Source organism: Cervus elaphus, chromosome 11, assembly GCF_910594005.1.
Source record: "Cervus elaphus chromosome 11, mCerEla1.1, whole genome shotgun sequence".
Classification (NCBI taxonomy): domain Eukaryota; kingdom Metazoa; phylum Chordata; class Mammalia; order Artiodactyla; family Cervidae; genus Cervus; species Cervus elaphus.
This window is the reverse complement of record NC_057825.1, coordinates 18,860,785-18,884,496: the sequence shown is the minus strand read 5'-3', so window position 1 is coordinate 18,884,496 and position 23,712 is coordinate 18,860,785. Positions and strand designations below refer to the sequence as shown.

The following is a 23,712-nucleotide window of genomic DNA, read 5'->3' as shown; positions in this document are numbered from 1 at the left end:
GTTACACATGTACATGTGTTTGTGGAAACTTGGCAAGTATGTGCTTAATGTTTGTACTTTTTGTTGTATGTAAATTTTTACTTCAAAAGAAAATAAACATTGGTTAGTGACAGTCATGTACTGATATCTTTAGTTTACACAAAAACTAATAGAATTGGATAGATATATGTATGATAAAGCAATTTGGTCAAAGGTTAATTGTAAGATATGGGTAGTGGGTCAGTAGGTGCTCACTGTTGCCATATGTTAACAGTATAATATTCTACATTGCTGTGGTTGAATGCCTTTAATACTTACTGGGGAAAAAAACCCAAAACAGTGAAGCCCACGTCTTGTTGACCTCAAGATAGGAGAACTTATGGAAAGGTATTGCTGTCCACTTAGAAGATTGGGCTGATAGACTCGGCACCATTGGCTTTTGCTTTTATTTGGTGGTAAGTGCTAAATAGATTAATGGAGGTGAAGAATGCGATGGAAGACTTAGGTAATTTACTATACTCTGGGGCAGTGGTTCTCAAACTTCTTGGACTTAAGACCCCTTTGCACAAACTTCAAAATATTGTGGAACAGCAAGAACAAAAAATTGTGGAACCTAAAAGCTTTTGTTTGTGTAGATTATACCTATAGATATTTACATTATTAAAATTTTAAACTGAAGATTTTATAACCCATCTAATAATAATAAACACATTAAAAATTAACATTACTAGTTTTTTTTTCTTTCAGTTGTGGTAAAGTATACCTGATGTCGCTTCCCTTGTGCCTCAGACAGTAAAGAGTCTGCTTTCAATTCGGGAGACCTGGGTTCAGTCCCTGGGGCGGGAAGATCCCCTGGAGAAGGAAATGGCAACCCACTCCAGTACTCTTGCCTGGAAAATCCATGGATGGAGGAGCCTGGCAGGCTACAGTCCATGGAGTCACAAAGAGTTGGACACAATTGAGCGACTTCACTTATACCTGATAGATTTACCATTTTAAGCATGCAGTTCTGTGGCATTAAGTACATTCGCTTTGTTGTACAGTCATCACCAGCATTTCAGATCTTTTTCATCTTCTCCAGATGAAACTCTACCCATTAAACAGTAACTCCGTATTCTCCCATCCCAGGAACCACCATTTTACTTTGTCTGAATTTGACAAAGATATGTCATAGAAGTGTATGAGATATTACATGTATTAGATATGTCATGTATTAGATATGGCATAGAAGTGTAATAATAACATTTTTTAAAAAGAAAATTGAGAATAGTGGCATTGTTTTATTTGTTGTATCACACCTTTTGTAGCTTGTGGAAAACTCCACTCGTGAGAGCATGACAGTAAAAAAGCAAATAGTATCTTAATATGTATTATGAAACTGGTTTGTGCTTTTGCCCCACCCCACTCAAAAAGATGGGGGGAGGGATCGGAGTTCTCAGAAAAAGGCAGAGACATTACTTTGCTGACGAAGGTCCATCTAGTTAAAGCTGTGATTTTCCCAGTAGTGATGTATGAATGTTGGATCATAAAGACTGAACGCCGAAGAATTGATGCATTTGAGCTGTGGTGTTGGAGAAGACTCTTGAGAGTCGCTTGGATGGCAAGGATATCAAACCAGTCAATCCTAAAGGAACTCAACCTTTAATATTCATTAGAAGGACTGATGCTGAAGCTAAAGCTCAAATACTTTGGCCACCTGATGTGAAGAACTGACTCATTGGAAAAGACCCTGATGCTGGGAAAGATTGAAGGCAGGAGGAGAAGGGGACAACAGAGGGTGAGATGGTTGGATGGCATCACTGACTGGATGGACATGAGTTTGAGCAAGCTCCCGGAGTTGGTGATGGACAGGGAGGCCTGGCGTGCTGCAGTCCATGGGGTTGCAAAGAGTCCAGCCCAACTGAGCGACTGAACAACAACAGAGGAGTTCTCAACACACTTTGAAAATTGCTGCTCTTGGATCATTTTGTGTGATTGAGCAGGTTTCTGAGTAGTTGTGATTATGTGGTGATAATGAAATTTGTAAAATCTTCCCCTCCTTTCTCATTGCCCAGTCTTTCTACCCCCCAAATTATTCTAGGAGTATAGATTTGGAGACCAGAAAAATCACAGACTTGATAATAAAGAAAAATTTATTTTAGGTATTGGGTAAGAAAGAATCCCTGGTTAATTCCTGAAAAACTTACTTAAGAACTAGTATGTTGGAATGGCTTCTGCTTCCTTACGTTAGAATGGTTAAGGAAGGTTAATTTGATTTCACTCCCCAGTACCCAGCCTAGAAGCTGAGTTGGCATGAATGAAATTTGTAGATAATGGCTTTTGGAGCTGGTTGCCTTTAGGTTTGAAAGTTAGACAGCTCTTGGAGACGGGAAGTCAGTTAGCTGTTAGCCAGCGTTGGTTGAAGCATTTTAATGAAACTTGTCTTTTGCACAGATCTTGACTATTCATTCTTTCCATCCATAGGAACAGCACTTTGCATGATTTCTTTTGTCTGCTGCACGTTTTGCTCCAGATGGATTTGGCATAGTGTGGTGCTAAATATATGTTGTAAAGTATCCTCAGTTAGTTTACTGCCTTAAAGCTTTGAACATCCTCCTATATGTTTGCTGCAAGTTTTACTCAGAGAAACAGTGGTGTGGAGGGTGAGAACATGACAGTAATGACCCATGTAAATTTAATCTTAATGCTTGTTAAGCATTAAATGCTTAATACTTAATAATCTTAATGCTTTATTCTTAAAGGACAGTCTTAGATTTGTCTTTGTAAATGTCAGGATGATTGTGGGAAATAAGTGGGAAAGTACGTGAAAATACTTTAAAACTGTAATGACATTGATTTTTAAATCAGATATTGTTACTTATCTAGAATATTTAGTACTCCCATTTTCCTTCTTGTTTTGCTCATTTCGCCACACATTATTTGAACACAGCTCAGAAAAGCTTTACTCTTTTAAAAACTACAGTATTAGACACCTGCAATTAAACATATATGTATTAGGTGTTCTGATCTTTCAACCTGGTACTATTTCCAAGTATTTGGCAATATGTTTTTTTAGGCTTTCAATGCTCATGTTGTCCTCTCAGGATTCTGATGGATTGGCAAAGAGGTTAGAAAGGTTATCGTAAGGGTTTATGCATTTTTGATCAGAAAATACTCTAGATTATTTGGGTACTGATTACAGAGACCAGGTATTTGATTCTTGATGAAAATTTTAATTTTTTTAAAAATTAAAGATTTTAATTAATTTTAGCTTTCAATGCATTTGAAAAAATTGCATAATATTTAAACATCCAGGGACTGGCATTGGAAATGGGAAATGGTGTATATTGAAGTGACTTTGTTTCTGAACAAATTGAGATGGGAGTCTATATCAAACTACTGGTGGTCCCCTGGAAATTTTTATTTCCTCCTTACCTTTCTAATAGTTGCCAAGATATTTAGAGTAGAGGAAAAAATCTTGAGAACCAACTTATTAGAGAAAGGATGGCGAGAGTAACAACTTCAAAAGATTAGGGAAAGAGGTGGGGAAAATGCATTGGCCGAGCTCAATAACAAAAGTTGTTAATTTTGATGGAATATGACATATTTTTTTTTCTTAGATTGCTTGTGCTTCTGTTACAAAATATTTAAGAAACCATTATGGAATTCAGGGTCATAAAGATTTATATCTATGCTCTCATCTAAGAGTTTTATCATCTTAGTTCTTATATTCAATTTTTGGTCCATTTGTGTCTGTGCTCTTCAAGTAGGTAGAGCAGCCCCATTTTATCTTTTACTATATATTGGTATTGCTTGATAAAACTTGGCGTAAAGGGAGAGAAAAGAACACTTCCCTCTGTGTTCCAGCCACATAGAATTACCTATGGTTCTCTCCTATATTGTATAGTTTCTTAGCATTGCTCTTACACTCTCCTCTGTGTAAGGATGGGTTGTTATGTTGATATAATATTTCCTTTCCCATCATCTAGTAATGAGACCCAATTCTATATTGTCTGGAATTTACAGTGTCCTGAGTTACTCTAGTGGCTTCCTCTTTAAGTCAGATCATTATTGGTAAGCTGTAAGGGTATATAAGAACAAGGACTTCATTTTTATTTTTTCTTTTGATTACTCTTAATAATTTTTCAAAATTATTTTTTTTGTGTTGTACCCAGTAGTTCAGTTGAATATAATCAGTAACCAATGTAAGTTTAGTGGCCAGTGCAGATTAATTTTCTTATCATGGCCTCTTAAATTCCTGTTGACCCTGTTCTTCTCTTTATGCCCTGAAATAGATTTTGTAGACTAAAGGCTAGACCAGAGGGTTGTATATAATACAACTGCAGAGATAAATGCATTTGGTGCAGCTTAGCCATAGATGGAAAAGTTAATCTGCAAATAATTGTGTAATTTCTATAATGTAGAAATGGCTTAATTCAGTTTTGGCATAGACTAACAAAAGACAAAGCTCATGTGAAAGTACACTGGTATCTTTGCTATTATCTATTTTTGGTAGTTTTCCTAAGATATAGCAAAACTTGACCCATCTACTAAGCTAGGAAGGCAATTTGACCTGTTTTTAATTGCTTGAACATATTTTCTTTTAGGATGTCTGTCCAGTTGGATTACTTATGACCAAACTAAGATTTGACTTCCTGTTCTGTTCGTTTTGTTTTCCTTTTAAGGAACACTCTTGTCTTCTCACTATCATTTGTCTTGTTTTACTTTGCAAATTGCAGGGGCTAACATAGTTTCTGGATGCTAACATAGTTTCTTAGTTCTCTAAGGGGAAGGAAGTATGGACATTGATATTTGCCTTGGTTCTTTTGGTAGCACCGATCTGTAAATGTTGGCAAATTGTGGCTGTGTATGTGTAATTGTTTTTGATGCAGATCGGCAGATTTGGAAAGCAGTATTAGTGTTGCAAGTGTATGTATTAAACTGTCTTTCCAAACCTTTGTATTTTGGCCAGAGAGTTGGGAGCTTTGAGGTGAAAGGGTAACATTCCTATCTTGCTGTTGTGGCCACTCAATACCCAGCTGCTAAAACGTGGAGAGACAGCAGGTCAGAGACAAAGGACTGAACACTACACTTGTTTCTAAGAGTATCTGGAATTGGCTCGGCTGCTTTGGGTGAAATAACGGGACAAAGATCGTGATTTTCTTTAACGTTGCAGTTTACACAAACCTTATTATTTGTCTGAGGCTAAAACTCTTTGTTATGTGTCTTCACCACTGCAGTTGTAACAGCTCTGTAGCTGAGTTGGAAGATAAGACAAACGTTCTTCTACAGGAGAGTATTTTTATTTTTTAATTTTTAAGTGCTCATTGTTTAGGAGAGAGGGGTACTGTCCTCACAAAAGGGCCCCTAACAGTGCCACTGTGCTCCAGTAGATATTGGCAATGGTACTGCTGTCCCTGGTACTTGTTTCACCTGCGTCATGGGATGCTTGACAGCTTGTGGACCAGGAGAAAGACTTCAGAAATAACTGGGTACAGGGGCATAGATAAAGCTTTTTCTCTTTTTGTTGAGAGCTGTGAATTCTTTTCTGTTTCTTTCCCTATTTATCTTGTGGGTTTTAGCTCCTTGTTTCCTTTTGCCCACAAAAACAGTTAACCACACAATTGCATGGACCACACTGGCTGCTTTTACTTTCACTGTGACTATAGTAGCACGTGTCCCTTTGGATCTGAGGAATCTATATTAATTTCTCTGACCATGATGACAGGTCATCATGTCACCTTAATTCATATTAATTTTAGATTATTAATTTGACAGATTTTCAACCAGCGTTGAATTTTAGGTCCTTTGTTCCTTTTAGAATCATATCTCAAAAGTCTGAACACTTTTTATACAAGGTGGTTTTTAGTCTACACCCTTTCTCCAGAATGGCATGTTCACATTCATGAATGCTCCAGAGCTGTTTACATTTTAGTAAATAGAAATTGGAGATATGAAGACTTGATAACCCTTCTTCACAGGTTTCCCTCCCTCAGGTCAGGATAAGGAAGAATTGTTTGTCCGTCTGTCTGTCAGGGTGCCAGATGAACAACACACTAGTGTACATTTACAGCCCAGGGTTCGTCCCCTTGGACTCATGGCCTCCAGATCTTCGTTGGCACACAGAAAGGGGAGCTGCCAGAGCTACAGGTGAGGCAGTCTTTGTCTAGCCGTGTTTACTGCTTGAAGACAAATTTATTGGAGGAGCCAAATTAGCATTAGAAGATTGTTTGATGAGCACAGAAACCAACAAGAAGAGGCAGGAGTTGGATGATCTTAATGACTAGTTACTCTCAACTCTGCTGCATCTAGCCTTGCTACTTGAAGACTCTTCAGAGACCTGAGACCGTCTTCTCTGCATAGTACTAGAGATACCATACTTACAGCATTTGTCTTTTCACGTGCCCGTACCTGCTGTTTTGTTTCTTAGCGTGCCACTGTAAGTATTTCAGAGCTACCTCATTATTCTCTGCTTCTCCTGCCAGTGCAGGAGTGGTAATAATGGATATATGTTGGATGTCAGTCACCCGAGACAGTGCCTCCCAGCTTCTTTGTGTTGTGGCATATGGGAATAGCCATATCGTATGGCACACTGGGGAAATTGGATCTCTCCCCCAGCTTCATCCGTTGCTGTGATGGCCAAGGGGATCAGCCTTTACTTATCACTTAGGTTAGTCAAAGGCTCTAGGTTTGGAGTCTAATCTTGGAGGACCATGTGCGCTAGGCTTTAAGTTTATTCTTTAACAGGCCATTGGGATTTTTTGAGCAGTGGATTAACATACCCAGAATGGAATTTATGCTTAATCTTACAGCAGGATATAAAATGGGTTAGAGAAAGAAGAAAGCCTAAAACCTGGTAGATCAGTTAGATTATTGGATTAGTTGAAGTGAAGTGATATGGTTAATTCTGGGTAATAGAAATAGAAATGAGACTGAGAGCACAGGTGAAAATATTGGCTGAACAGTTGGTGGTAGGATGGGAAATGGAGAGTGAAAAATCAGAGGTTGTGGTGATGAGCTGTGGGTAGGAGGGATGGTGGGATGATTAGAAATAAGCAATGGAAATATAAAAACAGGTTTAGAAATAAATTTATTTCTGTTTAAGGCATATTGAGGTCTAGTGGCTATTCATATTTCAAAAGGTTAAGAACACTCATCCACGTGACACTGCAGAGAAGTAAGATTGTGGATAGAGTGGTGGGAGGGGGTGCATTACCTCTGGTACTTTATTTTATGACCTTTAGCCTTGATGACTCAGACACATCAGGGTGGAGCTATTTTTCATAGATAGATCCAGTGATAATCAGGCCTCTGTAACTGATGTATAAAATCGATAGTATTCATTTACAGTGAGGAATAACTAGCACAAAGATTGAAGTACTTGTGGTGTGACCAGTAAGTTCTCATTCAGAAGGCAGGCTCACGTAGGAGTCAAGTCATAATGAGGGAGTTGCATAGGAAATGTGGCATTATGACATGAGAAATTGCATGGCTGCTCACATGTTTAATGGCTGTCATCTCCAGGGTAGGGCATGGATTAGTCAGTGGATTGATTGACTGGGATTCTCACTCGCCTAAGACTATAAATTAATAGTTATCGCTTAGTATCACAGGGATTGATTCCAAGAGCCTCCATGAAACCAAAATCTGCAGATACAAGTCTGTCACATAAAATGATGTAGTACAATAAGTATAGTTGGCCCTCCACGTAAGCAACTTCCTGATTATGACTGTATATTGTATCCTTTTCCTTCAGTGTCTGTATCCCTCTTCTGTTTCCATGCCTGTGAGCACTGTTCATTCTGATTGACTCATCCTTATTTTTAAAGTATATTTACATACTGTCATATTACAGTTTTACATTTTTATTAATTTACTATACAAATATGTTTGTGTGTGTGTTGCTCTAGATGAAATAAAGTATTCTTCAGTGGTTTATAGTTAAGAGAGGGGAGATGTGTGTTCCAAAAGTATACTGTGCTTCTTGAGGAAGGTTTCTAAAGTCTTGACTTGGAAAGTAGTACATCCACAGGCTTGGGTGACTAAATATGGGGTGCCAGGGGAGTGGTATGAGGGCTTCCCTGGTAGCTCAGTTGGTAGAGAGTCCGCCTGCAATGCAGGAGACCCCGGTTTGATTCCTGGGTTGGGAAGATCCGTTGGAGAAGGAATAGGCTATCCACTTCAGTATTCTTGAGCCCTTGTGGCTCTGCTGGTAAAGAAAAAAAAAGTGAAGTAGCTCAGTCATGTCCGACTCTTTGTGACCCCATGGACTATAGCCTACCCCAGTAGCCTACTAGGCTTCTCCCTCCATGGGATTCTCCAGGCAAGAATACTGGAGTGGGTTGCCATTTCCTTCTCCAGGGGATCTTCCCGACCCAGGGATTGAACCTGGGTCTCCCACATTGCAGGCAGCTGGTAAAGAATCCTCCTACAATGCAGGAGACCCTGGTTTGATTCCTGGGTTGGGAAGATCCACTGGAGAAGGAATAGGCTACCCATTCCAGTATTCTTGGGCTTCCCTGTGGCTCAGCTGGTAAAGAATCGGCCTGCAATGCGGGAGACTTGGGTTCGATCCCTGGGTTGGGAAGATTCCCCTGGAGAAGGGAAAGACTACCCATTCCAGTATTCTGGCCTGGAGAATTCCATGGACTGCATAGTCTGACACATCTGAGCGACTTTCGCTGATCACTCACTGATCAGGGGAGTGAGGCCAAAGAAGCATTAGGATAACACTCAGGTTTCTAACTAGGGCAAGGGAGTGCTTTTCTGAAGACAAAATGTAGTAGGGGAGGAGAATTAATAGGAGATTGTGTTTGGAAGGCAAATTTAATATGTTTTAGGATGAGTGAAGTTTGAAGTCCCAGTGGCCCATCCCAATGTCCATAAATACAGATAGGAGCACTCGGCCTGGTGCTTGTGTGGTGGTGCGTGGTGATGGAGGTTTGTGTACCAAGCAGTGTTCGAAGTAATTTGTATTGAGTCATTCAGTCTTCACAACAGGCTCCTAAGTAGGGATTGTCATTAACTGCAGTAAAATGAGGTAGGAGTTACAGAAGTAAATTACCTAGCTAGATAAAAGGCAGAATTTGTGAGCATTAGCATATAAATATTGGCTAAATTTGTGCCAATAAATATCTAAAGTGAATCCACATCTTGTCAGTTACCTTAAAATAGATAGCTGTTGAAATGTTTTGAGATCCATGATTATCCTAGTGAAATGTTTCCTCCTAGTAGCTGATTGAACTATGATAGTACAAAGTGTAGTCTTAAAGCCTGACACTTGTTGGATTAAAGAAGGGGGAACACATTAACTATCCTTAAAAATTTAGATAATCTTCTAAAAGAGGATTGGAAAGCACATGTCCTTAATAGCCAACTCAATCCTCTCCACATACTTAATATGAAAGAAATTTTGACCTTCTAAATAATCTGAAATACTGTCCTCTGCAACATGTGTCACATATGTATTGTTATCAGCATCTTCTAATGAGTCTATGTTGCAGTTTTGGAAGAGTTATTTTCATCGATTATGACCAGGAATTTTTCAGTTGCTCTGAAATACATATTTTAGTTACTGTATTACTCTACTTGGTGACTTCTCTTGTTCCATTACTTTCTTCTTAACTCTAAAGGGATTCTTCAGTAAAGGTCTAAGTGGGAACTTCTGCCTCTGTCTGGAAACGTCTTCATTTTGCACTTGCTTTTATATGGTACTTTAATTGGTTATGAAATTTTAGCTGACAGTTGTTTTTCTCCTCACTTTTAAGATACTTGATTGTTTTCTCATGAAAAATCAACTTGTCAGCCATACTGTTCTTTCTTTCTTTATAGGTAATGTGTCATTTCTCTGGTTGCTTTTAAGAATTTTCTTGTCTTTGACATTCCTCAATGTTGCCATGCTGGTCTACATATGAATTCATTTTTGTTTTATTTTTGGGGGGATTTAGTGTGTTTTTCCACTTTGAAGATTTTTTATACTAGTAACTGGAAGAATCTCAGCCGTTATCTCTACGTAACATTTCTTCCTCATTCTGATTTCTTCTGGAATTCCTGTTGCATGTTATCTTGCATCTTTTTGACTTATCCACATTTTTTCATCTTGCTGGTTCTTTATTCCACATTCTGAGGAGTTTCTTCAAACGTGCCTTCTCTTTTACTGCTTTTTTAAAAAAATAATTTATTTTGGTTGTACTGGGTCTTTGTTGCTGCTTGGGCTATTCTCTTGTTTTGGTTAGTGGGGGCTACTCTTTGTTGCAGTATACGGGCTTCTCATTGCAGGGGCTTCTCTTGTTGAGGAGCACAGGCTGTAGGCGCGGATTCAGTAGTTGGGCACATGGGCTTACTTACCCGAGGCATGTGGAATCTTCCAAAACCAGGGATCAAACCCCTGTCCCCTGCATTGGCAGGCAGATTCTTATCCACAGACCACCAGAGAAGTCCTTTTTATTTTTAATTTAAAAAATTCTCTCCCCCATCTCCAAGATGCTTTTCTTTTTTTAAATTGAAGTACAGTTGTTTTAAAATGTTGTGTGTGTTTCAGCTGTACAGCCAAATGATTCAGCTTTACATGTGCACATATCCCCTCTGTTTCGGATTTCCTTCCCACTTCGGTCACCACAGAGCACGGAGGAGGGTTCTCAGTTGTACAGTAGGTTCTCATTAGCTATCTACGGGGCTTCCCTGGTGACTCAGCAGTAAGGAATCTTCCTGCAGTGTGGGAGACTAGGGTTTGATCCCTGGGTCGGGAACAGCCCCGGGAGGAGGGCTTGACAACCCACTCCAGTATTGTTACCTAGAGAGGAGCCTGTGGGCTGTAGTCCCTAGGGTAGTCCCTAGGGTCGCACAGAGTTAGACATGACTGAAGTGACTAACTGCAGCAGCAGCAGTGTATATATGTTAATCCCAATCTCTCAATTCATCCTACCTTCCCTTCCCTCCTTGGTAGTCATATGTCTGGGTCTCTATTTCTGCTTTGCAAATAAGTTGATCTGTATGACTTTTCTGGATTTCCTGTATAAGCGGTGTTAGACGATATTTGTTTTTCTTTTTCTGACTTACTTCACTGTGTATGACAGTCTCTAGAGCCATCTACGTCTCTGCAAGTGGCACAATTTCATTCCTTTTTATGCCTGAGTAATACTCCGTTGTACATAGGTACCACTTCTTTATCCTTTCCTCTGTTGATGGACATTTAGGTTGCTTCCGTGTCCTGGTTATTGTAAATAGTGCTGCATTGAACATTGGGCTGCAAAAGGATACATCTTTTTGAATTATGATTTTGAATTAATTATGGTTTTGAATTATTGAATCCTATCTTTGGACTTCTGTTTCTTTTTTTTCCTCTCCAATATTTTTGGTTGTTTTAATGAAGAAAAATTTCAAACTTAACAAAAAGAGGGTGTTGTAATAACTCCCCATGTACCATTACCCTGCCCTAGCAATTACGAATTTTGTTTATATTCCCAACAGACACACATCCATTATTTTGAAGCCAGTCCTGGGCATCATCCATTTAATCTGTAAATACTAAAATATATATCCTTAGAGGATTCTTTAAGAATTTTTAGACATTTTTCATATATTTGTTTTAATGCACACTGTTTCATTTAAGTTCTTGGGTACTTACATCTGTTTGTCTGTTGCACTCTCATCATGGTATACCTGTTCCTTGATTAGTTTCATTATTTTAAAAAATTTGGATGTAGTGTTTCCTATGGAGCTTGTGTGGGTGCCTTGGATTATGGAAGTGGTTTTGATGATTTGTTTCTGCTGGGCACAATAAGCCACGGCCCACATTTACGCACACTTTCAGCCCAATGGACATGGGTTTGGGTGGACTCCAGGAGTTGGTAATGGACAGGGAGGCCTGGCGTGCTGCAGTTCATGGGGTCGAAAAGAGTTGGACACGACTGAGCAACTGAACTGAACTCAGTTTATGGATTCACACGTCATATATGAGATAAAAATTTGAATAGCACCTGCACAGATTGTGTTTGGTTTTTAGTTTTTCATGGAAACTACACCCATAACCCCCAGAAGTCCATGAAATAGCTTTCTTGCTACTTCTCAGCAATGACAAAGTTTTTCTAGGGTCCTTACCCCTTAACACATTGCTGTCATTGTATTGTAAATTTTTACTTTTTGCTCTAACTTTTGTTTCATCTTCCTATCTAGCACTTCCTTCCTTCCTTTGGAACTTTGCTGTAATTTTTTCTTCTATTTTATCTATTTCTGTTTAGCATTTTGATTATTTTTAGAAGGGAAAATGCTTGGTCTCACTGTATTGCCCAACCAGAAAGTTATGTTTCTACATGTCTATTTAAGGTGATGAGTTATAAATTTCTTAAAAACTTCATACAGGAGTGAGTGAGAGGGGTGTGTGTGTATCTTTTAATCTGATATGCTAGTATTCAGGCCACATTTAATATGTGTTATTTCATCTGGTCAGGTGGGCAGAACCTAAACACACACACAGACTTATATTTCAATTAAGTCTTCTGTTTGTATATTTTGTTTGTGTTAGAATCAAACAGTCGTTAACCTATGGGTCAGAAACATTCGTAATATTATGTCTGATTTAATATAATTTATTGCTAGATAAAATCTTGGAATACATGAAGTTATATGAGATACATCTGAAAAACGGACTTTGCATTAACGTATATCCCTACATAACAGTAAGGGAAAAAACTCCTTGGGAAAATGGCAAAGGATTTAAACATACTGTTTAAAGAAAACTGCAAATAAAATCATAGTAAGATTTTTTCCTTATTAGATTAGAAAAGATAAAAAACGTTTGATAATACTCTGGGTTCAGAAGGAGGCTGAGAAATTGGAACACTCATACATTGCTAGTGGGGATGTAAATTAAAATTGCCCCAGGAAGGACACTTCAACATCTATCTTCCAAGGATCAAGTGTACATTTGGTACATTGTTGGAAATATCATCAGATGGGAAGCAACTTAAATGGTCATCAGAGTAGACTAAATAATTATGATATGCCCATATAGTAGGCATACACAGTGCTCTTCAGTGTTGTTATATGTTATAGAGTAAGACAGTTATAAACATGTTCATAGGGAATTATCTCAGAGGGATTATTATATGGAAAAGGCAAGGTGTAGAACAATGTACATAGTAGACTAACATGAGAACGGGAATGTATATGGATTTAAAATGTATAACATATCTGGAAGAACGTATAAGAAAATGATGGTGATGGTTGCCTTGGGAGGGGAAGAACTGGCTGTCTCAGGATCCAGGGAAGGGAGAGAGAGTTTATTTTTCACTTTTGAGTTTTAGGTGATGACATGTATTACATATTATTTTAATGGAAACTAGAGTCTTACTTTGTGTGAAGATACAAGTAAGGGAAGAAAAGTCCTGTGAGGTTGAACCTGGAATTCTGGATATATTAGTATGAGATCATGATTTTTCACACACACACAAATTTGCTGAAGGAGTTAAACAGAGGAAAGAATGGGAGGGACTTTTTAAAAAAATTTAGAATGCTGGTTAATTGATTGTGCATTACTACTTTGATAAAAATAGAGAATTAGAAAAATAATTCAAGAAAAGTCCTATGCTATTTTAAGCCCTATACTAGGTATGACTTTCTTTTTTTTTTTGCTTTGTATCATTTCATTACCATGTTGCTATGTCATGGTTAATGTTCATTTAACAAATAATGAATCTTACTGTGTGGTAGGCAATATGCTAAATGTTTAACATACTGTATTTACAGAATTTTGTGAATGAAAAATACTAAGGAAGCATTTTTATCTGGAAGTTGCTCTGCTTAACAGGTTGCTCCTTTGATTTAGTACCTTAGAATTAGCATAGATTATTAAAACTAGAAAATATTTCTATTATTTTATAGAAGAAATTAAGGAACTTGTTCTAGTTGGAAAACCAGATTTTTAGTTCGGCATTCGTTCCACTGAGGTTCAGTTGTAATTTATGATGAATATTGTGAAATTTGATTCCTTTTTAAAATGTACTTTTGAAGCAACCTAGATGCCCATCAGCAGATGAATGGATAAGGAAGCTGTGGTACATATACACCATGGAATATTACTCAGCCATTAAAAAGAATTCATTTGAATCAGTTCTAATGAGATGGATGAAACTGGAGCCCATTATACAGAGTGAAGTAAGCCAGAAAGATAAAGAACATTACAGCATACTAACACATATATATGGAATTTAGAAAGATGGTAACGACAACCCTATATGCAAAACAGAAAAAGAGACACAGAAGTACAGAACAGTCTTTTGAACTCTGTGGGAGAAGGTGAGGGTAAATAAAATGTACTTTTGGTATTTGGGGCAATTTTTTTCTACTTTTTGTTTTAAGATGATTTTACCATCTTCAAGTGACTTTCTACCTGTTTGTACAGTTGTGCCTTTTCCTATGACATGGGCTCTGTGCCTTGGAAATGTCCTCTTCCTCCATGCTTTCTGCCTGTTTATAAAATCCAATAAAATTTCATGGATGAAATATGACTTCCTTCTTGAGTGATTGAATTTTACTTTGATTTTGGTCTCTTGGAGTTAAACCTAATAGAGTTTTTTCTAGAGACTATTCTTACATGTCAGTGGTTCTTTATACTGTATATAATTCTTGAAGTTGGGATGTTATTAAAATAGCTTTAGATAAATAGCTTAGATAAATGTTCCATTTGTTGAACAGTTATGTTGCTCTATATACTATATTAATTCTTTTGTTTGATAATTTACTAATTGAATAACTTAAGGTCAAAACCTTATCTCTGTTAGATATGCTCCATTGTTTATAGGATGGTGCTTAGAATGCTAGCTTTATTTTCAGATTCTGGTCCCATCTAATTAATTATATGGCTTTGTAAGTTTCTTGCTTTCTTGGTGATTTTATTCATTTGTAAAATTTATCATAGTTGTTCTCTCTATGTAAATAACACATACAAGAGTGGTTAAGATACAGTTTGGCACATATTGAACACTTAAATATTTGTTGAATGAATAATGTAATCTTTTGTGATAATGTGTTGATAAAAATATACAGATAGTGAATAGTATACATACCCTGAAATTAGAAATTGAACATATTAGTAGTGTTTTATTTAATGAGTTTCAGTAAGCTGATAATTGAAACTCCTTAGAACATTTTTTTGTTTACTGTCAATTATTTTGTTTGAATTTTAAGATTCTTCATTAGTTATTTGCTCTCTTAAAAAATCAGTTTGGTATATAAAGTATAAACTATATAATGAGGAATATGTTTTATTTTGTCTATAAAACAAATCACTTATAAGTAAATTAAAGATAAAAATATTTGTTGAATGCCACAGACTATTAACCACTGAAGCCTAATGAATTACTTTGGAAAAGTTATTGAAGTGACGGTTGGACTATTGTGTGTAAAAATAATTCACTCCTAGAAATAGCATTAGTATTGGAGTTTTGTTATTCCTAACCTTTTCTCTAAGATATGGGGCTGAGGAATTAGTTACTGTACTAAATTTGCATCACTTACTTCTTGACAGTTTCCATTTCTTGAGTGGTTCTTTACCACTTTTATGATATAATCCTCTTGTTATTCCCATCCTATTTTTCTGAGATTAAGTTTATTCTAAGGTCTGTTAGTGTCTCATGAAATGACTTCTATAATAATGGCTTAAATTATTTCCTCTGACTTTTGCTCGTATGTGAGTTTCTTTGGTCTAGAATGTTCTGTTTCTAGTACATCCTGTAATTTTGGGTAGTAAGTGCACTGGTTTAGTCACATGTCTCTCAAAAAGGCATGTACTTCTTGGTTCTGCCTCTTGGTCAAGTGACACTCAGCCCTGGAAGGAACCCCGATTTAGCTCTCCAAGCCTCCCAGGATCATAAAATTTGCTGGTGGAAGAGTTAAAAAGGGGATCGCCTGTTTTATTGACAAGAGTAATTACAGGACTAATTAGTGGAAGGAATTTTTAAATACATTAATGCTAAAAATTGATTCACTTCCTCTCTACTGACTTTTTACCAATGACCTCATTTAGGAAGATTTTTTTATTCCAGGGAGCCACTTGTCATTTTGGTTTTTACAGTCTAACCTGTTTTGAGTCTTTTTTATAATTTAATTTTTTTTTAACAAAAAAAAATGTACACCTGTGCTATGTACCATAAGTATTTTTAGCCTTTATTCTATATGGTATTAATAATGAATAACTGGTATGCATAATACCTGATTCAGCCGTGATCATTTTGGTAAGACATGAAGCAGAATCCAATGTCTTTTAATTGGGCTAAAATCTGCATGGCTACTGCTGACAGCATGTGAAAAGACAGAGTTATTCTGTACCTGTTGTTTCCTTCACAGAGAGCTAGTGGCATCTGACAAAGAACCATGACCTGGCTGAACTCCAGGATGGAAGTAATGCACAAGTCACTTAATAAAAGCCAACACTGTAAATCGTACGTAATGGCTATATGCAAATTAGTGATCAAAGTTAATCATTTTAGAAGGGAAGAGTGTACAGTTCGCTTCATAAGTGGCTGTGTAACCACTAATGCAGTAGCTGTTTAGCAGCTTCCTTGGAAGGCCAGTGTGCTAGTAAGACAGTCCTCATTAGCACTCCCACATTGGCTCAAGTGACGGAGGGGTCATAAGAGCTAGACTCACATTTCTCTCTCATCTCCCCCGTCCTCATTCCAGTCAGGCTTTTCTGAGCCCGTGCTCCCACATTTCTGCCACACTTAGTTACAGAGATCTGGTCTTAAATGTTCCTAGTAGCTTTCTTTTTTTCTTTTTCTTTTTTTGATTGTAAGTGCTGTGTTTTCAGAGCTGGCACTGTTTTGGAGATCCTCCGTGGAATCTCACTTGGAGAAGAAGAAAAGTGAGAGGTGCTTCATTTTACATTGTAGCTCCTTAGTTCAGATGCAGGCAGTGGTGTTGGTTCCCACAGTAGAAACACTGTGTCTGGCGTTGTTTGATACTGCTGCTCAGAATCTACTCTTGGTCTACTTTTTTCTTAAAGTTAGGGATGACTGAGTCAGTTTGAGATTTAGAAACTTAGAGAACTTTTTTATGGCTGTCTTACCATTGTACCCCCATCAAAAAAAAAAAAACCCTAAAGTCCAGTGTTCCATAGATGTAGTTTTAAAGTTAAAAGTCATCCATGATATGTAAAAATGGCATTCGAGGAATAAGTTACAGTAGTATGATTTTGTATAACTCTGGGAAAGAGTTTTTGCTCAAGTTTGTTTCAGTACTGTTAAAACTGTATTGGTGATATCCAGCAGCAGAAAACTCTTATAACATGAGCCTTCAATTCAGAAGCAACATTTAGTTTCAGTTGACTTTAGTGTTTGGGTGTGGCCCTTCTGTTGCTTCGGGCTTGGCCCAGCAGCTTTCCAGATGTAAGCCACACTTTTGATAGTTGCCACTTTTATAATGTATACAGTTCTGGGGCTTCATTAGATAATTTAACTGTAATCCTAAATTTAACTTCCCTTGAGCTTCAGACCTTTTTAAAATATATTTTTTAACCTAAGCATATTTTTCATTAAATTTAAAGATTTAAAATGTTTTTATTTCCTTTAAGATAATATTCATATAATCACTGCATTTTGTTTAGGCACTTTTTATTCAGATAAACAAGAAAGTTCTTGAGTTAAAGGTGTATTTTCTAAGCCATTTTTTACTTCTTCAGTATGTATTTGTTGATTTTACTCCCAAAACAAATCTATGAGGTGTTAGTATTTTAAAATTTCTAAAATAATTTTCTCTGTAATATTTTTTAGTACAGAAAGATTTTTAAATTACTTAACATCAAGTAAAATTGATAGTCCAAGAAGGTATCGATCATGTTTGTTTTTTGTGACTTTTTAATACTCTTAGGTGCACCTTGTGCAAATCCCTCAGTTTGAGAGGCATTGGCTCATTGGATCAAGTGGACATTTCTTGGTACAAAATGGGGGGGAAAAAACTTAAATATTAACCCAACTCAAAAAAATAGTTTCACATGAGGGACATGACTGTTGTATTGCTCGAAAAGTTTCTAGAGCTCTTCGTCTCAACCCCTGTACTCCTCCCCTTTTTGGATGAGCTCTCATCTGCAGAGGACACCGGGTAGCCCTGCTGTAGGCCATAATGACTTGTTCTGGGACTGTAGTCTTCTTCATACTCAATGTCTTAAAACATTTTATTTCCCCTCTCTAAAATGATTGCATACCCTTGTTTTCTAACTGCTGCATTCCTTCTGTAACTTCTTGACAAGTCAGACACCCCGTCTCCAGGGAAGCCTGTCTTAACAATGACCATCTGCAATAGAGCCAGATATTCCCTCTGTGCTTCTATAGCCTCTTACAGAGCCGCACTGTTAATGGTGTACTCACTTCTTTTCTTACTAGACTGGACTCTGAGGGCAGGGAGGGACTTTATATCCCCTCTGGTCAAGTAGAGTGCCTAGCATCCAACAAATATCACGAAAGTGAAAGTTGCTCGGTCGTGTCGGACTCTCCAGGCCAGAATACTGGAGTGGGTAGCCTTTCCCTTCTCCAGGGGATCTTCCCAACCCAGGTATCGAACCCAGGTTTCCCTCATTGCAGGGGATTCTTTCCAGCTGAGCCACAAGGGAAGCCCAAGTATCAGGAAATGCTTGCTTAAATGAATGAATGAGTGGACAGACAGGTTCTTGCTAATTAGTGTTTGATGTAATCTAGCTTTACCATTATGACTTGTGATCCCAAAGCATTCAACTAATGACAACCACCTGACCCCTGCTTTCTAGCCATGCTTCCAGTACAGGGTGGTATGGTGTAGATTACTGTGGCAGTTGTTTTTACTAGTGCCTAATGTTGTAACTTATTTCTTTCAGGAATTGTTGGATAAGTATTTAATAGCCAATGCAACTAATCCAGAGAGTAAGGTCTTCTATCTGAAAATGAAGGGAGATTACTTCCGGTACCTTGCTGAAGTTGCTTGTGGTGATGATCGGAAGCGTAAGTGTATTCGGTTTATGGGTAAAGCTAAAATATAAAAGGAAGGGAGAGCAAGTTTGTAATGTTATCTTGTGTTTTCAAAAATGAAAATACAGTCATGAATTTACATTATGTGCTCTTCATAAAAAAATTCAAACTGATTATAATCTGATAAGATATTATTAAAAACAAACATAATCTTTCAGGCTTTAGAATTTGGTTCATCATATTTTTAGCCCCAGAGTTCTTTACATATGCTTTGGGTGATTCTGTTATGTTATATCATCTTCAGCATCTTGTATCTTCAAACTTAAGATAACTGAAAATTACATACATACTATAAAAACAGGACATTGTACTACTTCTGCTTGACATATTTATTTATTAACTCTACTGCCTGTTTTGAGGGATCATAACACTGACTAATTACACATAACCAGATACAGAGGAAAAATGAGATGAAAGTATTACTGCTGGTATATGATTTATCACAGAAAGCAGAGATATGGGGAAAAGAGGAACCAGATTTCCTAACTTGACTTTAAAAAGCTGAAGTGAATTTATTAGTAGTGAACCCAGTCTCTGGAGTATTGGTAGTTGAGTATACTGTAGTATGTTGTGTGTCTGCTGCTAAATTTATCAAGGAAGTTTTAGGTACAAGTATCACATAACTCATTTTTTTTCAATTAGTTTATTTTGTTCCTAATTTTACCCCATCCGAAAAAGGCATGCCTCTGAAAATGGTAGTTATGTCCTCCTCTCCTCTTTTCTACAGAGAGTTACTAAGTAAATGTGAGTTTTACTATCCCCTATATCAGTGTAATTGGAGATAGGAAGAGAAAACTTTTGTACTTTGCTGTAACAAGAGTCTGTACACTTAAAACTGTTGTGTTACCAATGTATAATTTCTGTTGCCACAAAGATAAGCAAACTGGGATGTGACAGATGTTTGCACAGACTGAACATATATAAATGTCAGCTTGTCAAGGGATATCTTCGGGAGACTGGACCAGGGCCCCAGCATTAACTGATCTAACCCTTGCTGGTTTATTGGGATTTTTCTGGTCCTAAACGTAGAATACTCCAGTAGTCTGGGACTTGTAAATAGTCTGTATTTACAGTCTGGAAACTGAGACACTTCAGTGCTCTCACTGCAGCACCTCCTTGTGTGCCAGAGAGCAAGCTCCTTAGTTCAGTGTGAGGGCTATACCAGCTATGTTTAGATAGTAAATGTGCCATTTCAGAGGGAAAAAAAAGGCTCTAAAGGGATAACTTAATATCTGTTAGGTCAGGCTTTTTAGAGCTTGTAATGGGCCTGGTGGCCTCATTCAGAAAACTAACCTTTTCAAGATATGACATAATCAGATTAGTGCTGGTAATACTTCCTGAACATTTTTTTCAGGAAGGTGACATTTTTATTAGGCCAGTCAGTAAACTCAGATCAGATTGTGATCTATATACTGGCACTTTTATATTGCCTTTCACATTAATATATCTTGATACCAAGGATCAGTATTGTTTTTACAGATAAGTCACAAAAATAGAGGCTCTTAGGTTGTTGTTGATGTTGTTGTTTTAAATTAAGCTGAGTATAAGCAAGCAGCCTTATAAACTAGTTTTTTATTAATAATCTGGTACAAGATAATGTTTTGGGTTTGCTACTGTGGTTTCAAAAGAACACTGCAGAGGGAAGACTGGTTCTACCAACTTAATAGCTTGTGTTAAAGGTGTGACTCTATACTAGATGGAATATTTTCAGTATCATGCTTTTTTTAATTTCGTTTTTTTCCCTTCACAGAAACGATAGATAATTCCCAAGGAGCTTACCAAGAGGCTTTCGATATAAGCAAGAAAGAGATGCAACCCACACACCCCATCCGGCTGGGGCTGGCTCTTAACTTTTCTGTGTTCTACTATGAGATCCTCAATAACCCGGAACTGGCCTGCACACTGGCTAAAACGGTAAGACGTGTGTCCAGAAATACCTTCCTTAGGTTATTTGAGATAGCAAGTGTGTTAATTTCTAGGCATTTTACTTGAATAGCCAGGTATGATTTCTCCTATGTTTATTTGGTTCTGTCTTCTTTTTTCTTACCATCATGAGCACCTACCACTACCTTACTCTCCCAGCTTTGGTTGTAAGCAGTAAGATCTATCTAAAGAGCATATTGGTCAGAGTAATCGAAAAAGTATGAAAGAAATGTGGAGGGTCGGAAAGTAATGCCTACCAGGTGTGATTGCTAGAATCTCTGCACTCCTCAAAGTGTTTTAAAATGGATGCATTCAGAGGGGTTTTGGAAAGTAAATACTAGTTCTTATTTGTAAGAAATATATTGGGCATAGCTACTGTGCTGTCTGTCCTATGAAAGAACTAAGAAATGCTTGTGTAACTAAGTATATATATCTTTATAAATTTCAAGTCATCCTTAAAAATTTGTAAGTTGAGAATCTGAGGAAGTGGTTTTAGTTTTGTTTTAATGGATAATAGAAAGTAAGGTGGCTGTTCATACATAACATAAAAATGGTCTGTGATCGTAGAGTATCAGTTTGTGTTGATGTTAAGTATTGTTCATTGTGGATGTTGATATTTGTCAGGCTTTTGATGAGGCTATTGCAGAACTTGACACACTGAATGAAGACTCGTACAAAGACAGCACCCTCATCATGCAGCTGCTGAGAGACAACCTCACAGTGAGCACCCCCTTCTTCTCGTTGTGTTTCCTGTTCAGGGCAAAAGTGCCAATATCTGTTCAGGCTCTCTGTCTTCCAGGGCAGCTACAGTGGAACTATGCCTGGTCTTCGAAAACAGATGTATAAAAATTACACAGAAATGTTAAATACACATTAGTATTTTGTATAGGGTAACTCTTCTTTTGTTGGCAGATTTTGCAGGCAGTTGAATAGGCATTTTATCAAGACCTTCCTGAGAAAATACACTAGATTTTAGGAACTCATAATGTTAACATTATTGACTGTTACACTTTGGTATGAAGATGTTGATAAATTATGTTAATATGGAGAGTTTGTCTGTTTTAATTTGTTTTTTTCTTTATAGTTTTTCACCCTACCTCTTATAGGAAGGGCATCAAGGAAAAAGTAATGGAGAAAAAAGTACAGGTTGAGTTTTACTTAACTTTTGTAGGTTCAAGAAAATTTGGTATGTCAAAATCTTACACAAAATGTGGAAGAAGGAATTCACCTTTTAACGTAGTTCTCCTGTGGCCCCTCCCCTCGCCCCAGTTTTGATGCTTTTTCTTCTGCTAGATAAAAAAATTTTTTGGCTTTATTACTTTCATGAATTATATTTCAGTAATACTTTTTAAGAATAGCATTGAGCTGTCAGGAATTGTGAGAGCATTAAATTCTAAGGATGTTAGTTACCTTCTTTTTGACTGAGATTACAGTAAGCTTTAAAAATGTACTCAGAGTATATCACTTTGCAGATGTACAGTGAAAGGTCTCCTAGAATACATTCTGGGAGGAGTTGGTGTTATTTGGGGTTTTGAGAAATATAACTTCCAATCTTAGTCATAGTCTCTATTTGAATAATTTACTGCTCTCACAATTACATTTTAATATAATTGGACCTGAAATAATTGTCATCTAGAAATAGTAACTTAATGTGATTTTTTTTTTTTTTTTCCCCCTTTCCAGTTATGGACATCAGACAGTGCAGGAGAAGAATGTGATGCAGCAGAAGGGGCAGAAAACTAAGTGCATACAGGGTGTCATCTTTCTTCCCCTTGAAACCTTTTTACTCATCTCCATTCCTTATTCCATTTGGATTTCCTATAGCAAAGAAACCCATTCATGTGTATGGAATCAGCTGTTTATAGTCTTTTCACACTGCAGCTTTGGGAAAACTCCATTCCTTGATTTGTGTTTGTCTTAGCCTTCCTGGTGTGCAGTTACTGCTGTAGAAAAGTATTAATAGCTTCATTTCATACAAACATAAGTAACTTCCAAACACTTATGTAGAAGACTAAAAATGTATCTGGTATTTAAGTAATCTGAACCAGTTCTGCAAGTGACTGTGTTTTGTATTACTGTGAAGATAAGAAAATGTAGCTAATTACAATTTAAAGGGTGTTCTACATAACTTCTTAATTTCTACATTCCCTCCCCTTACTCTTCTTCAGAGATTTCCTTTCAGTAAGCAACTTTTCCATCCTCTTAATGTATTCCTTTTTAGTAGGAATCCAGAAGTATTAGATTGAATGGAAAAGCATTTGACATTTTGGGCCTGGGGGGATCACAGATTAAAATGCCTCCTGTATCATATATATGTGATGGAGGACTTGTGTATCTGTGACAACAGGGAGTTTCCTTATTCACTCTTCATTTGCTGCTGTTTGAGTTGACAACTTCCCTTCCCAATAAAAACTCACTTACACCTCCTGCCTTTGTAGTTCTGGTATTCACTTTACTATGTAATAGAAGTAGCATGTTGCTGCCAGAATACAAGCATTGCTTTTGGCAAATTAAAGTGCATGTCATTTCTTAATACATTAGAAAGGGGGAAAAAGCACACAGTCCAGTCTAAAACATTAGTACTTTTCCATGCAGATTTGTGCACATGTGAGAGGGTGTCCAGTTTGTCTAGTGATTGTCATTTAGAGAGTTGGACCACTATTGTATGTTGCTAATCATTGACTGTAGTCCCAAAAAAGCCTTGTGAAAATGTTATGCCCTATGTAACAGCAGAGTAACATAAAATAAAATTACATTTTATAAACCATCTACTCTGGCTTTGTAACAGTTGCATACTCACATTTAAGGGACAGATGAGTATACTGCCTTATGAAGT

At 37.2% G+C, this 23,712-nt stretch overlaps 1 protein-coding gene across 2 annotated transcripts in view; it reads left to right on the top strand.

The window, feature by feature from the left end:
* The window catches only part of YWHAQ (tyrosine 3-monooxygenase/tryptophan 5-monooxygenase activation protein theta), a 31,874-nt gene extending 8,231 nt beyond the window's left edge, over positions 1-23,643 (top strand). For both annotated transcript variants that reach the window (XM_043917045.1, XM_043917046.1), the window contains exons 3-6: positions 18,803-18,926; positions 20,704-20,867; positions 21,501-21,596; positions 22,560-23,643. In XM_043917045.1, coding sequence (XP_043772980.1) covers positions 18,803-18,926; positions 20,704-20,867; positions 21,501-21,596; positions 22,560-22,619 — 444 coding nt within the window. In that variant the 3' untranslated portion in view covers positions 22,620-23,643. The remainder of the gene's footprint in view (positions 1-18,802; positions 18,927-20,703; positions 20,868-21,500; positions 21,597-22,559) is intronic.
* The last annotated feature ends 69 nt before the right edge of the window (positions 23,644-23,712 follow it).